Source organism: Podarcis vaucheri (genome assembly GCF_965113315.1).
Source record: "Podarcis vaucheri genome assembly, chromosome: 2".
Lineage (NCBI taxonomy): Eukaryota > Metazoa > Chordata > Lepidosauria > Squamata > Lacertidae > Podarcis > Podarcis vaucheri.
In genome coordinates this window covers 127,167,948-127,184,850 of record NC_138760.1, presented here as the reverse complement: position 1 = coordinate 127,184,850, position 16,903 = coordinate 127,167,948, and the positions used below count along the sequence as shown (strand labels likewise).

The window sequence follows — 16,903 nt, the reverse complement described above, 5'->3', positions numbered from 1 at the left end:
TAAAAAAAGGTTAATTAATTAATTTTTAAATACTTTCTAGCGGGGCCAACTAAAAATTACGTGAAATGTAAAAGTGTTCCAATGCTGTTTTTCGTCGTTTAGTTAAGAATTAAAAATACCAAAGGTAAATTATCCCACTCAGTATTCAGGATTACACGTGATTTTTTAAAATAAGTTCAGTGGTTTTATTAGAAATTGTTAGTTTTTTGAAAATGTCCATTGGGGCACTTTGATACACTCTAAAAGTGCCCCGCTCGTGTACAATAGTGCCCCAATATAAAAATTTGCATGAAATCTCTAAACTAATGTCCTACCTATGAAATTTGAAAAGAAAAAAACTGTTGTTGACTATGTGGCTGTCAGGGAACTGCCATCAGAGGCACGGGAGAAGGAGAGGGTCTCTGATTCTGCAGGAGAAGGTCCCAGCGCTAGAGGGAGACGCAGCCGGGTAGAAGGGGAAGAGAATGAGTGTAACACCAGGGATCCAGGAGAGCAACGGGACAGGGAGCTGCAGGGGCTCCAGGACTCTTCGTGGGAAGTTAGCGAGGAGAGCCCAGGCACCCCGCTGCCCACGCCCACCCTGCGCAGGAGACTCCCGTGCAGTGAGAGGCGGAAACGATTGGGTGTCAAACAACTCTTATGTTGGCAACGCTTTAAGAAACGCCCACAGACAGATTCTACAAGTGACTAAGGGCAGCCACGCTGAGATGGGCTGTGCAGTCCGGAGGGTTTAACCAGGCAAGCCGATGCTCAAACGGAGCAGGATTACGCACGAGTAACTCCCAACCACTACAGTGGCCAAAGTCATTTCTAAATATAATATGACCGATTATCAAGTGTCATATCTGAGGAAATATCCAGGATCTTGTATGTTTGTCTTCCCCAATGTAGAAGATAAGGCAAGCGTTGATTTCAAAGATGTTGTTTTGCCAAAACCAAATTTCTCAAAGGACACATCTCGAACATCATCTCTATACTTTTTCTTTTAACTTCAGTGGATATAATGTGCAATAAGCATTTTGTTTAAATTATAAGCATTTTGTTTAAATTACTATTTTTTGACTACCTAATGTGAGATCTTATACTTTTTAAAGGGCTGATTATGATCTCTCACAATATTTTTTTTAATTAATTTTTTGTAAATAATTGCCATTCTCATACAATTTACGCTTTGCATCAAAGTGCCCCATGCACTGTATCAAAGTGCCCTGTAGGTGGAGCAGAATGATACAAAACCCATTTTTTACTCAAGTCATTATATTCTCATTATCTTCTAACTTTAATGGTTCTTTTGATTGCTATTATAATCTTAATTATAATTAATTTATGCCATGCATAAAGCAATTTTTTAAATTATTTGAATCATTTTGGTACATAAAATATGAGATTGAATTTTTCTGCATCAATTTGCCCCACTTTCCCCTACCCAAGTGTAAAGGCAAAAGGTTTTTCCGTATCCCGCCTCAAATCTGTTCATTTCAATTTTCTTTTTTTACTTAATTTAAAATGCATTTTGCTTTCCTGGCCCCTTCCCTGCTGTTTCTTTGTGTCCCCTCCCCCCATTTGTCTTTTGCCATCCCTTATTCTAGGCATGGGGGGCTGTTTATAAGCATCTCTCCCCCCCATCATACTCTGAAGTGACCCTTTTTCTCCTCCCAGGGTCCCAAACTTATTTCTGCCGCCCCCACCAAGAAAACTGTTTGCTTTTTGGTCCAGACAGGAAGACTGTTAAGGGGGGGGGAGCTTGAAGGGAAACTGCCCCACTGAGCCCCCCTCCCCTCCCCACTGCCCCCCCCTCTTACCTGTCCTCAGCAGAGTCTCCTTCCCATAGTCCAGGTATCTCTGCAGCCACGCAATGCATTCCTCCTCCAGGTAGCGCTTCCTGTACTGGTTCCCGGCCATGTTAGCATCCCACTTCCTCTTGGTCACTTCGGCCGCCGTCTCAGCTGCTGTCGAAGTGAGGGTCTCCTTGTCGAAGGCGATGAAGTCTCTCCCGTCGTAGCCGTACTGGTAATGCCCTCCTTTGCGCCCGTCTGAACTCAGCTCACAGCCGTACGTTTTCTGATAGGTGTGGATCCCTGGAAGGACCAGAAGAGACGCAGGAGGTCAAGGGGGGTCAGAGCAGCCCCTCCCCCATCAGCAAAAGTGCCCGGGAAAAAGGATTTATTTGCCTCAGACTCAGGGAAGAGGCAGCAGTCAGAGGGGAGAAAAATCACCCAGCATTGTATCTTTCTGAAGGCTCATCCACATAACACGTTCACTGAGGGAAACGCTACAATCCTGAGCCTATAAAGCCCCCCTTTAATTGCCCCCCCTCATCGCCTCACACTTTCTCCCCCTCCCCCAATTCCTAGTGGATTCTCCCAACTCCCTGGAGGCGGGGGAGGGGTGGGGAGCATCCCTTGCAGGTCGGAGGTCACAGTCTGTCCCTCTTTCCCCCCAGCCCTGCTCCTCTGGATCTTGCCCCTTTGGGAGGGACGCCTCAGCTGTACCCAGTCCCAGTCCCAGAAAGGGGCAACATGGAAGGGGGACACCCACACATGGGGGGCCCTTTCAAGAGAGAAGGTCTCCTCTTCCTCTCCATCTCTCTCCCCCCCCCCCCCAGCTTCTCCATATCAAGGACCTTTTCCCTAAAAGGAGGAAAGTCATGGAAGGGACTTCGGAAAAAGAAGTTTCCTCATAGCCTGGGAGGGAAAGGGAAGCCGCAAGGGGGGGTTGCCCCATTGCAGAATGGCCCCGCTTCTCAGCAGAAGCCAGGCGGCCCTTGTCAAAGATGGGGGGTCCCTGCATCCCCCTGCCCACCCCAGGGGGCTACCACCAAATCTTCAAAACAACAACAACATTAAAACAATCATTTTGAAGTCCCATAATCCCTAAATGGGACAGATCATTTTGATTCTCTCATTACATGTTTCATATATTTGTCTTTGCATATTTACTTGAAGGTAAGTCACACTGAGTGGGGTTGGACTTACTTCCAAGTAAACATGCAGAGGACTGAGCAGTTACAATTGGAAAATAAATAAAATAAAATAAAATAAAATCTGTTTGTGATCCTGGCTGCCCACACACCAGACGCCTAAAACCAGCTGGGAAGAATGTGACTAGTCCATTTCTGAACTCTCTTGTTGAGGGACTCTTTCCTGGCAGTCAGTTCCATGGGGTGAGGCAGGTTTTTAAGAAGAGCAACTGCCAGATGTGGGGCCCCGTTCTCTATCAGCCCCCCAGCAGGTGGAGTGAGCAGTCCAGACAACCGGATGGATTCTGAAAGGCCCCAAGGAGAAAGGGGGGCTGACAGCCGGCATCCCTGTGGGGGCCCCCATCTCCCTGTGGAATATGGAATAGGGACACCATCCTTCCTTCCTGTCGTCTCCAGCACTGCAGACCCCGGCCGCCCCCCACCCCCAGTTCTCCAGGGCAGTGGGGAGGACGAGGAGGCAGAGGTTTCACAGAATAGAGAGGCTGTGCTTATTCTGGGGTCATGATTGCAGCAGAGGGGGGGCATTTTGGCACTTCATTAAGGCAACTAAAATCCATTTGCTGCCTGGGACCAGTATCAAGGCACATGAGCACAAAGTTTCAGGGAAACACGCCCCCCTTTAATTTCACTATCGGCAGCGCCATGGCTGGATTCTCAACTGGATTCCCAGATCTATCATCTACACGTTAAGAAGGTGCTCTTTGCTCTCTTCCAGGATCCCTCCCTATTACTCCCTTGCCACAAAGCCAATGCCAACAGTGCCAGGGAGAGAGCCAAACGTCAGCTGGCATCCTTGTTTTGTGCCACAAATAACAGGCATATGTGGAAGACATCCATGCCTGCCACTGCAGAGTCTTTTTTTTGTAGAACTTTCCATTATTGTGTCCCCCCCGCCCCGCAATACAAGTACTTTTGTACAGTGGTGCCTTGGTTCCCAAAAACCGAAAACCCAGGGAGGCCTCACTTTGGACAACTATAAGTCTGAGTATGGGCTGAATGTAAACTCTCTGGATTATCCTGCAGCTAACATCTTCAAATCAACTAATTCGCTTATTTAGCTCATGTGGGTAGCAATTTTAAGATTTTAAGGTTTTCTCACCACTGTTGTATCGCAATCACCATCTTTTTCCCCATCATGTTAAACATTTCCTCTTTTTTTGCAGTTTCTAAATGAAAGGCTGTGATATGCAGTGGCACCTTGGTTCCCAAATGCCAAAAATCCAGAAGTGTTCCTGTTCTTGAACGTTTTTTGGAAGCTGAACGTCTGATACGGATGTCGGCTATTGTTTGCAGGACACCTGCACCAATCAGAATCCGTGCCTTGGTTTTCAAATATTTCGGAAGTGAAACTGACTTTCAGAGCAGATTAAGTTCAAGAAACAAGGTAATAATAATAATAATAATAATAATAATAATAATAATAATAATAATAATAATTTATTATTTATACCCTGCCTATTAAGTTGTGAGTTGACATAGCAGCCGGCACAGCGATTTCTTCAAGTAGCTCTTTTATTCTGGTAAGCTGGAAATAAACTGACTGCGAACAGCTCAGCCGGCCTGTATTTATAGTCAGCCGGCTGTCAACATTGTAACCATAACAGCTCAGAGTTCCCGCCTAAAATAACGGACGCGGACCTGAGTGAAAACTATCTACAGACCTGAGTGAAAACTATATACAATATCCCCCTGTTGGCCCAGGGTGAAACTACACTACATAACACCCCTCCCCACCGAGATAAGGCGTTAGTTGCAATCGTAATGGTTTCCTTATATACAGCACTACGCGTAATGGTTCAATTAGGCACAAAAGCATATCGGTTACATTTCCCCTACTTAGACCAACAGTGATACCTGTCCAACAACATAGTCCTTTAAATAAGTTGGGCGCTTGGAAACTCTGCCAGACCGCCGGGGACTGGAAGCCAAGTCCGGAGGGCCACACAGTTCTCGCTGAGGCTGTGGTGCGACCCTAGGTGGCGTTGGAACCAACTCCCCTGGATCCGCTGCTGTGGGTGGAGCCTCCGCAAGTGGAGTGGTCTGAGTCTGTTCTGGAACGGCTTGGTTCGGCTCCACGCTGGCAGTTTGCGAGGGAGGTGTAGGTGGGGCCTCGCCATCTGTACGTGTCTCTTCTGGAGCCGCAACCGCAGTTGGGGGCACCTCGGTAGTGTCCACGTCCCCAACCCTGCGCCTAAGCTGGTCTATGTGCCGTCGCCACAAGCGTCCGTCTTCGAGTGCCACCTGGTATGAGCGAGGTCCAGTGACTCCCACTACTGTGGCTGGCACCCAAGGAATGTCCCCCACATAGTTCCGGGCAAAGACCTGGTTTCCTGGGACAAATGACCGTGGTGCGTTGGCACAGCCTGGGGGTTCAGCCACGGCAAAGTCTGGGTGTAGCCGGTCGAGCGGTGACCTGAGGCGGCGGCCCATAAGCAGTTCAGCAGGGCTCCTCCCTGTGGCTGCATGAGGGGTGATGTGTTGCATGAACAAGTATTCGGCGACCCGCTCATGCCAGTCTCCCCGGTCCAGGCGCGCCAGTGCCTCTTTTGTCGAGCGCACCATTCTTTCTGCTTGCCCGTTGCTGGATGGATGAAAAGGTGCCGTTAGGGCATGGCGGATGCCCAGTCCCAAAAGATACCGCTCAAACGTGCCTGACGTGAACTGCGGTCCGTTGTCAGAGACCAGGACATCAGGACACCCATGCGTTGCAAACAGGCCTCGCAGCACCCGGATGACAGCTTCGGTAGTGGTGGAGGGCATCAGGTCGACCTCCAGCCATTTGGAATAGGCGTCCACCACTACCATAAAGGTCCGGCCGTGAAAGGGGCCAGCCAGATCGATGTGCACCCTCGACCAGGGTGTCTTTGGCGTCTCCCAGGTGTGACCCTTAGCTGCCGGTGGTGCAGGCCTCGACTCTTGGCACGCTTGGCAGGCGGACACCCAGGCAGTGATGGCATCGTCCATATTAGGCCACCAGACGTAACACCGAGCCAACGCCTTCATTTTGACAATTCCCGGGTGGCCAACGTGCAGAGCCTCCAGGACGCGCTGACGGAGTCCCTGGGGAATCACGACGCGGTCTCCCCACAGCAGACAGCCGCGATGAGCTGAGAGTTCATGTTGTCTGGTTGCGAAGGGCTGGAACTCCGATGCAAAAGGCCCTTGTGGCCACCCCCTCCACACCCAGTTGAGCACCCGGCTGATGGTGCGATCCTGGGCAGACGCGGAGGCCACAGTGGCAGCCGATACAGGCGCCGTCGGAAGATCCTCAATCAGAAGGGGCGATGAAGCTGGAGCCGGGTCTTCCACAAATGCTGGAAGAGGGCAACGGCTGAGGGCGTCGGCATGGCCCATCGATTTCCCCGGGCGATGGATGAGCTGGTAGTGGTAGGCAGCCAGGAAAACAGTCCATCGCAGCATGCGTGGTGAGAGGACTGGTGGAGTTGGACGATCACCGGCGAGGAGGCCCAGGAGTGGCTTGTGGTCAGTGATGAGGTCAAAAGTCCTGCCATAGAGGTATTCATGGAACCTCTTCACTCCAGCCACAAGTGCCAATGCCTCCTTGTCGAGCTGGCTGTAATTCCGTTCCGTCGGAGATAGTGTCCTGGAAAAGTAGGCGAGCGGTGCTTCCCTTCCATCTGGAAAACGGTGACTAAGGACAGCACCGATGCCAAAAGGTGAGGCGTCGCAGGCAAGGACCAGTGGCCTGGATTCACTGTACTGTACCAGCACACTGTCTGAAGAAAGGAGAGCCTTGACCGCGTTGAAGGCCGCCGTCTCCCGATGACCCCAGGCCCAAGGCGTCTTAGTGCTAAGGAGTCGGTGAAGAGGCTCAGCCACTGTGGCTTTGTGGGGCAGGAACATGTTATAAAAGTTCAGCAGCCCCAGGAATGCCTGCAACTCCGTTTTGTTTTTTGGGGTGGGGGCCTGCTGGATAGCGCGGATCTTGGATGTGGTTGGATGAAGGCCGGAGGCATCGATAAGATAGCCCAGGAACTCTACCTGTGAAACGGCAATCTGGCACTTCTCCCTCTTTACCTTGAGCCCGGCCTCCTGGAACCTGGTCAGCACGGCACGGAGGCGCTCGAACAGCTGCTGGTGTGAGTCTGCAGACACCAAGACGTCATCAAAATATGGTACCACGCCCGGAAGCCCTTGCAGGAGACGCTCCATAAGGCTTTGGAAGATGCCAGGAGCCACACTCACCCCGAACTGCAACCGGCGGCAACGGAATGCCCCCCGGTGGGTGACGATCGTCTGGGCCTCAGCAGTGGCATCATCGACAGGCAGTTGTTGATAGGCTTGGGCAAGGTCCAGCTTAGCGAAGATCTTACCCTCACCCAGGGAATGCAGCAGGTGGTGGACAACAGGAACCGGATAAGCGTGCTGCTGAAGTGCCTTGTTAATCGTGCACTTGTAGTCAGCGCAGATTCTCACCGACCCATCTGGCTTGACAGGCGTGACGATGGGGGTTTCCCACTTTGCGTGGTCAACCGGCTCCAAAACTCCTTGGGCGATCAGTTTGTCCAGTTGTTCGTCCACCTTAGCCTTGAGAGCAAAGGGAACCCGGCGTGGTTTTAGCTTGATGGGGGCGACTTGTGGATCAAGGCTAAAGGAGATGGGCGTACCTGTATATTGCCCCAAGGTGCCGTCAAAAACCTCGGCAAAGTCTTTGACCAGACCCTCAGTCTCTGCGTTAGCGATGCAGTTGATGCCGGTGATTTCCAGGCCGAGGGCATCAAACCAGTCTAGCCCTAGGAGGCTTGGCCGCTGACCTTCGACCACCACCAACCGGAGCAGGCCCGAAAAATCCTTGAAGGCGATCCGGAACCGGCCAACGCCTACCACGGGAATGTCGTTTCCCTGGTAGTCTCTCAGGTGTACGCGGTGAGAGTCGAGTTGCCTTTTGGACACTCTGGGTACCAGTCTTTTGAGGGTGCTCCATGACACGATGGACAGGGCAGACCCGGTGTCGATCTCCATGTCACATGGAGCTCCTTCAATGAGCACCGTGACGTTCAGCTTGCGTCGCGTCGACGAGTCGGTTTGGCCAATCGTGGTTCCAGATGGGCAGCGGCAGTTGGTGAGAGCGAAACAACTTCCCTTGGCAGACTGGCGTGAAGACTTGGACTTGTGAGTCGATGAAGGGGGGGTGTCAGACGGAGCCGATCGGCAGACCTTAGCGATGTGGCCCCTTCTGGAACACTTCCTACAGATGGCGTCTCTGAATCGACACTTGGCACGGGAATGGTTGCCTCCGCAGCCAGCACATTCCGGTTGGCCCTTGGAGTTCTGCTGGAACTTCCTGCGCTCCCGCTTTGTCTGGTGCACATCATCTTCTTCACTGGAGGATGCCTCATCACTGCTGGCCTCTTCATGATGCACCGGAACTGGCTCCCTAGCAAGACGCGGGCTGCTGGACTTGCGGATCTCCTGAGCGGAGCGTTCAGCAGCTTCTGAGGCCACAGCCTCCTCAATGGCTTTCTGTAGCGTGAGGTCTGGCTTGGCTAGGAGACGCCGTTGCAGATGGATGTCCCGGACCCCGCAGACGATTCGATCCATCAGGGCATCGTCTAAGTCTCGGAACTCACAGTGCATTGCAGCCTGTCGCAGGGCGGTGGTGTAGTTGTTGATTGACTCCCCCTCTGCCTGGTTCCGGTGGTAGAACGCATGGCGGGCAGCAATCTTGGACGGCTTTGGTGCGTAGTGGCTGCGGAGCTTCTCTTGGATCGTGTCCCATGGTGTTTCCTGGACTGCTTCAGGCGCAACCAATGCTCGGGCCGTCTCAAACACCTCAGGCCCACAGAGGCTGAGGAATAGGCCCCGCTTCCGATCCTTTGATACTGCTGTCAGCTCGTTGGCTTGGAGGTAGCAGTCGAACCGAGCGAGGTAGGAGTCCCATGATTCAGATGCTGGCGCAAACGGCGGTAAAGGCACAAGTGAAGCCATGATTCCGATGCCGGCGTAAAGGCGATGGATGGAACACAGTGCTCCAGCCAGAACAGTCAGCTCTGAATTGGTTCTGCCCAGTGATTTCGCTCAGTGATTTCGCTCAGTGATTTCGCTCTGTGATTCAGCTCAGTTCAGAGGCTGGCCGCATCTGGCTGTGCTCTGATGTCCATCCATCCCACCTTCGTCGCCAGTATTAAGTTGTGAGTTGACATAGCAGCCGGCACAGCAATTTCTTCAAGTAGCTCTTTTATTCTGGTAAGCTGGAAATAAACTGACTGCGAACAGCTCAGCCGGCCTGTATTTATAGTCAGCCGGCTGTCAACATTGTAACCATAACAGCTCAGAGTTCCCGCCTAAAATAACGGACGCGGACCTGAGTGAAAACTATCTACAGACCTGAGTGAAAACTATATACAATATCCCCCTGTTGGCCCAGGGTGAAACTACACTACATAACACTGCCCATCTGGCTGGGCCTCCCCAGCCACTCTGGGCGGCTTCCATAAAAACCAAAAATACATTAAAATATCACACGTTAAAAACTTCCCTGAACAGGGCTGCCTTAAGATGTCTTCTGAATGTCAGGTAGTTGTTTATCGCTTTGACATCTGCTGGAAGGGCGTTCCACAGGGCGGGAGCCACTACCGAGAAGGCCCTCTGCCTGGTTCCCTGTAGCTTTGCTTCTCGCAATGAGGGAACCGCCAGAAGGCCCTCGGTGCTGGACCTCAGTGTCCGGGCAGAACGATGGGGGTGGAGACGCTCCTTCAGGTATACTGGACCGAGGCCGTTTAGGGCTTTAAAGGTCAGCACCAACACTTTGAATTGTGCTCGGAAACGTACTGGGAGCCAATGTAGGTCTTTCAAGACCGGTGTTATATGGTCTCGGCTGCCGCATTCTGGATTAGTTGTAGTTTCCGATTCACCTTCAAAGGTAGCCCCACGTAGAGTGCATTGCAGTAGTCCAAGTGGGAGATAACCAGAGCATGCACCACTCTGGCGAGACAGTCCGCAGGCAGATAGGGTCTCAGCCTACGTACCAGATGGAGCTGGTAAACAGCTGCCCTGGACACAGATTTGACCTGTGCCTCCATGGACAGCTGAGTCCAAAATGACTCCCAGGCTGCGCACCTGGTCCTTCAGGGGCACAGTTACCCCATTCAGGACCAGGGAATCCTCCACACCTGCCCGCCTCCTGTCCCCCAAAAACAGTACTTCTGTCTTGTCAGGATTCAACCTCAATCTGTTAGCCACCATTCATCTTCCAACCGCCTCCAGACACTCACGCAGGACCTTCACCGCCTTCACTGGTTCTGATTTAAAAGAGAGGTAGAGCTGGGTATCATCCGCATACTGATGAACACCCAGCCCAAACCTCCTGATGATCTCTCCCAGCGGCTGCATGTAAATGTTGAAAAGCATGGGGGAGAGGACAGAACCCTGAGGCACCCCACAAGTGAGAGCCCAGGGGTCTGAACACTCATCCCCCCCACCACTTTCTGAACACGGCCCAGGAGGAAGGAGCGGAACCACTGTATAACAGTGCCCCCAGCTCCCAGCCCCTCAAGACGGTCCAGAAGGATGCTATGGTCGATGGTATCAAACGCCGCTGAGAGATCCAGCAGAACTAGGAAACAGCTCTCACCTTTGTCCCTAGCCTGCGGGAGATCATCAACCAGTGCGACCAAGGCAGTTTCAGTCCCATGATGAGGCCTGAATCCCGACTGGAAGGGATCCAAATGGTCCGCTTCTTCCAGGCGTGCCTGGAGTTGTTCGGCAACCGCTCGCTCAATCACCTTGCCCAGGAATGGAAGATTTGAGACTGGGTGATAGTTGGCCATCGTGGCCGCATCTAAAGATGGTTTTTTAAGAAGCGGTTTAATAACCGCCTCTTTCAGCGGGTCTGGGAAGGCTCCCTCACGGAGGGAAGCATTCACCACCCCACGAAGCCCATCGCCCAGTCCTTCCCGGCTAGCTTTTATAAGCCAGGATGGGCAAGGATCCAGGAGACAGGTGGTTGGTTTCACTCGTCCAAGCAGCCTGTCCACATCCTCGGAGGTAACAGATTGGAATTGATCCCACTCAACTTGACTAGACAGAACTCTAGCACTCTCCCACCCCGGTCCTGCTCCCACGGTGGAGTCTACTTCTTCCCGAATCTGAGCGATTTTATCTGCAAAAAACTTTGCAAAATCATTGCAGGAGAACATGTGGCCCGTACTGGGCCCCGATGTTGCAGGTGGTTCCGCTAAATTGTGAACCACCTGAAAAAGTCTCCTGCTGCTGTTTTCTGCAGATGCAATAGAGGCGGTGAAGAAATTCTTCTTCGCCGTCGCTATCGCCACTTGGTAGGCTCGACGCTGAGCTCTAACCTGTGTCCGGTCAGATTCGGAATGAGTTATCCGCCACCGGCGCTCTAGCCGTCTCAACGATTGTTTCATTGCCCTCAGATCCGTGGAAAACCATGGGGCTGTCCGGGCTCCATGCAATCGGAGAGGGCGTTTCAGAGCCAAACAGTCAATAGCCCTGGTTAACTCCGCATTCCAGCGGGCCACCAGGGAATCGGCTGAAAGGCCATCAACATGGGATAAAGCATCCCCTACCACTCTCTGGAAACCATTTGGATCCATTAAGTGGCGGGGGCGGACCATCCGAATTGGTCCCACCTCCCTGCAGAGGGGATGGGTCGCAGAGAAGTCCAGTTGCACCAGGAAGTGATCTGACCATGGCACTTCTTTCGTTTCGCTTTTACTTAGTGTCAGATCACCAACATCCATGGAGGTAAACACCAGGTCCAAGGCATGTCCGCGGCTATGGGTTGGGCCAGACTTATTCAGGGACTGCCCCATGGAGGCCATGCTTTCCACGAAGTCCCGAGCGGCCCCTTGTAAGGTCGTGTCGGCATGGATGTTAAAATCCCCTAGGGCAACCAAACTAAGTGTCTCCAGGAGAACATCCGCCACGACCTGAAGCAGCTCAGGCAGGGAATCCTTGGTGCAGCGGGGAGGTCGGTACACCAAAAGGAATCCTGTACTGCCCCTATTGCCCAACTTCCAGAACATGCACTCAGAAAACTGGGTCTTCCCAGGTACAAGTGTATTTGGCGCTTTTGTTTTTGCTATTTATTTTGCATTTTTGTTTTTGAGGCTTTTTCAGTTAATTTGTGTTTCTGACTGTGTGGAACCCAGTTCAGCTACTGATTGATTGATTGTGGAAATGGATAACCCCCCCCCCTACAAACAATGACTATCATCAGTGCAGGTAAGAAAAAAAAATAATTTTTATTTTTATCTTCTACAATATTGTCTTACTTATTTTATAGTAGAGTTATGGATCAATGGTCTCATTAGATAACAAAATTTATGTTAAATTGCTGTTTTAGGGGTTCTTTTCAAAAGTCTGGAACAGATTAATCCGTTTTGCATTACTTTCTATGGGAAAGCGTGCCTTGGTTTTGGAACGCCTTGCTTTGGAACGGATTTCAGGAACGGATTAAGTTTGAGAACCAAAATACCACTGTATATATTAAGCAATTGATGCAGGATTTGAACCCAGGTTCAAGGACAACTGAAAGGTAACTGTGATATAAATGATGGAACAAACAGATGTTTGTAAATGTGTGCCTAAGCACAATTTGGCTATATACTGAATTCTTTACTCCTGGTGAAAATAATTAAATGCTGACGTTAAGCCAACTTGTTGCTTTTCAAAAGGCCATGCCTCTTCCCTTTGATGCTCAGCACCATCAGGGCAGTCTATGCTGTGAGGAGCTGGGAGCTTTCCTGGGGAGAGGACAGAGCTGGAGGACAGACCTTGCTTGGCTGCTCTTTGCCCCCCAGAGCTGAGTGCCCCTTCCCTGCCCCACCAGAAGCGCAGGAGAGAGGAGGAGAGACCAGGAGTCTGTGTCCTTTGGCTCCCAGGCAAGAGAACTTGGAAGTGGGGCCTCAAGGGGTCTCCTGGGGGCACAGGGGAAAGACGGGGGCACAGCATGTCTGCCAGTATCTCAGCCAAAGGCAGCCTGGGGAGCCGGACATTCAGACAGAGCAGTTTCCTCACAGCTCACTTTTCAGAGATGGCATGTGGACTGGATTCATCATCAAAGATCTGGGGTGGTATCTCATGCTATTTCTATTCACAGTAGACGCACCGAAGAGATTTGACAGATTTAATTTTAATGCACTGATTTCAATGGGTCTACTCTAAATATAATAGTATTGGATGCAACCCTGTGGGTACTACGAATGTCAACCACCTGCCATAGCTCTCACTTTCAATAAATACTGAATTTTTGGCACCTGCTAAAAAAATTCTGTTTAGAAAAACCTACCCAGCTGCTTAGAAGGTTGAGGTAATTCTAATCTGTTTTAGTAGTTTAACTTCCCTAAAGTATGCTTATGAGTTTTCCTTAATTTTCTCAATTTCACTGGTTATTGGGGTTTTTTCCTTTACAGTCCAAAAGTATATGTATTTTATTAACTAAATAAATAGTGTTTATTGATGTTTTATGTACATTCTATGGATTTTTTCCTGATTTTATTATAATTTTCTAGGTTGTATACTATCATGATATAGTTTTGTGGAAAATACGTACTGTAAATACTTTAATAAAACCTTCAGTCGATTGATAATAGAAGAAGAGCTGGTTTACATTAGCTAATTGATGTCCACCTAATAAATCCTTCATCAAAGAGGGCATGATCCTTATCTCTGCTACTTGTGTCCCATCTCTGCTCCAGTGTCCCATTTTACAGATCCACAATGTTAATGCTTGTGGCTTTTAAATGTGCTCTTAAATTTCAGTATCTGAAGGATTGATCTGGCGTTTTCACTTGGCAGGTGGCATCACCCGGCACCCGCTGAGACCCCAGACCCCTGGCAGGGCCCACGGGTGCTGAGGACCCCAGCCCTGTCTCCTCTAGGCCAGCCAGCAGGGACAGCAGACAGCCATTTTGATTTCCCACAACAAAACCATAGAGAGAAGCTACGTCAGGCACCCCAAGACAGGATGGGAATTGGCAATGGTTGCTCCTGGCCATGTACAGAGTTCTGTTGCTCTTTGTGTTTCCGGGGAGCCTGAGGGAGCTCAGCAATGGAGGAGAGGCTGTCCCAGAGGATACCAGGTTGCTCTCACTTCTGATTTAGGCTTCCCCTTTCATCTCAGGAGCCCTTGGCTTACAGCTGAATTGAGTTTGGGTATAGAATGTCTTGCATTACAGAAGCCTCTCTCAACAGAAATCCTGCTTTCCTGGGCTGGATTCAGCTAACACAGCTTGTCTAAAAACCAAGCCCAACTGGGGCTTTCTCCCCATCTCCTTCCCGTGTGCTCCCCACAAATCAGCTTGGGGGGGTGTCAGGAGAAGCCCCAAAAAGGTGTGCAGGGGGAGGAGAAGGGAGATTGCTCCCTCTGGCAATTAGAATGATTGTAACAGTGCTACTCTGGAGTCCTCCCTCTAGAACTACTCAATGTATTTAATAATAATAATAAATAAATAGTATGTTCTACAATGCCTCGTCCCAAGGTGATATTTTTAAAAGGGGGAGAAGCAGAATTCAGAGGAGCCCAAGAGGAAGCCTGCAAGGCAAGGCCAGGCCTGATCCCACTGCAAGAAAAGCAGACCTGCCCATTGCAGCGCTGGCTTGGTCTCAGCTGACCCCCTGGGTTTCTTCCTTGCAAGCCTGACAAGGCCAACGAAGGCGCCAGAGGGCTCTGGACACACTCAGGCTGACCCCTTTGGCAAGGCTCCTTCCACCTCCATTATTCTGTCTCACAGGTGGGGAACCTCTTTGGCTTCAGGGCCAGATCCTGATCAGGGTTGTCCCCAGGGGCCAAAGGGGGCAGGAGGCTGAAGCTGGCATCATGGCATAGCCCACCCGTCCATCTCACCCACCTTCCAAAAGCCCCTGAGGGGGTTTCCAAGCACCCAGCAGGTGCGCAGCCTCTTGGGAACTGCAGCACAAGGGGCACGGCCTGCCTTGCACTCAGCGCTTGGGGAAGCTGGCAAACTGCTTCTTTCTCATCTCCAGGGGAAGCCCTTCATTCAGGAGCAAATCCCCTCCTGAATCCGGAACATGAGGTCCTGCCAAACTGAGCAGGATTTTACTTCTGCTCATGGGGCAAATCCTACCCCCTGGCAGGCCAAGACTGGCCCACAGCCACAGGTTCCCCACCCCCGTTCTGTGTGGACATTATCGCTTGCCCCTTGGGTCCCTGCAACATGGAATAGTGGCTTCAGCTGCATGGAGACTAGACGTGTCTGTTCCAGGAAACAGGAATCTTTGGGTCCGTTCCCTCTGTCCCTGCCCTCCATTCCTATTAATGGTAAGAGCTGCTCAACGGCGGAAAGGGCTCCCTTGGGAAGTGGTGGACTCTCCTTCCTTGGAGGTTTTTAAGCAGAGGCTGGATGGACAACTGTCATGGATGCTTTAGCTGAGATTCCTGCACTGCAGAGGGTTGGACTAGATGACCCCTGGGTTCCCTTCCGACTCTACAATCCTATGATTTTTTGAACTATTATAGAATTCTATTTTATTTATGCTGAAAATTATGCAGAGAAAAAATCGTAAACGTCATTCTTAGGAAGTAAGCTCTTCCAGACACCTTAGGACTGAACTGCTTGAACTGACTTTAGGGTTAGTTAAGCCATTGCAGGACATAAGAACAGCTTGGCTGCAGGATCAGAGGCCCATGGAATCTAAATTTTGGTGCCTGCTAAAAAGATTTATGTTTAGGCAAGCCTAACCAAACACATAGATGTCAATGTTTAAATCTTTTTTCCTCTTAATCTTCATTTCCAAAAATGTTTTAATTGTTTTTGTCTATTGTTTTAAACTATATTTACCAATAATTTTAATATTTCTTACAAATCTGTTTAGAAATTTTAATGCAATGAAGTGTGCTTATGGTTTTAACCATGTAGTTGCCACTCTGACCCCCAGAACCCAGTCCATTCAAGTTCCTTAAAAAGGCTTCTCTTTCAACACTGTGCCAGGGAGTGGGAGGGGCTTGGTGATGGTCAGAAGGGTCAGCCAATCAGCACCTCTGCCTGGGCAGCTGGCCTCTCCTTAAGCAGGACCAGAACTCAAGGCTTGCTTGTCTCAGCCTCAGGATCCCCACCCTTCTCTTCCCCTCCCAGAGGAAAACGAACTAGACAGATTTCCACCTCAAAAGGCCTAAGCCAGGCCTAGCATGGAAGGAAGGGCAGGCAATGGAGACATTTCCTTGGTAGGATGTGCAGGTCCAGAGAGGGTCATACTGGGGGGGGGGGTCTCTGCCCTCCAAGTCTCATTCTCTCCCCCCCCCCCACACACCATCCCTGCCTCCATTAAGACCTTCATTAAGGGAAGCGGAGATGCCTCTGCCCTGGTGGAGACCCCCACCCTCCATTTCCTTTCCTCCTAGCAGACCCCGCCCTGCAATTCTGGCCCTTGGAGGGAAGTATATTGGGGGGGGGGGAGTGTGACTCTGTTCCTCTCGTGCCTTCCACTCACCTCCACTCTGGTTGTAGCGATTCCGCAGAGTCTGCAGATCCACCCTGAACCCCAGCTCAGAGGCCTGAAGGTTCTGAGTCTCCGTGTTCCAGTACTGAGGATCGTCCTTTTCCGCCTTCCTTATCCAGGGGACTCGAGGCAGCATCTCCTTGGTGTCACTGTCGTACTGAGCAAATTGCTGGTCATCCACGTACCCCACAGCAATGAACCGGGGCAGCCCCTGGCCAGGCTCAGACACGGCTGTGTAGAAGTAGCGCAGGGAGTGAGAAGTGGAGCCTGGAAAGGAAGAGAGAGGGGGCAGAGAGTTAGGGGTCCTGCAGATGAAGGCGGCAGCCTAATCCTGCTGTGTTACAGGCAGCAGCCCTGAATTAGGAGATCCAAAGTTCAGCAGGGTTTGGGGGAGTTTGTAGACCTGCCTTTAAACATAGAGGAGGCAGAGCAGAGGCAGCCTAAGAATCATAGAGTTGGAAAGGGGAGAGGATATAA

General features: G+C 50.8%; 1 protein-coding gene and 1 long non-coding RNA gene across 2 annotated transcripts in view; both read right to left on the bottom strand.

The window, feature by feature from the left end:
• The window catches only part of LOC309527442, a 39,389-nt gene that overhangs the window by 9,954 nt on the left and 12,532 nt on the right, over positions 1-16,903 (bottom strand). The window lies entirely within an intron of this gene.
• Positions 1-16,903, bottom strand: part of LOC309527415 (major histocompatibility complex class I-related gene protein-like) — a 32,193-nt gene that overhangs the window by 9,954 nt on the left and 5,336 nt on the right. Inside the window, exons 2-3 of the mRNA XM_082214266.1 lie at positions 16,418-16,693; positions 1,803-2,078 (exon numbers count right to left, since the gene is read on the bottom strand). Of these exons, the coding sequence (XP_082070392.1) occupies positions 1,803-2,078; positions 16,418-16,693 (552 nt within the window). The remainder of the gene's footprint in view (positions 1-1,802; positions 2,079-16,417; positions 16,694-16,903) is intronic.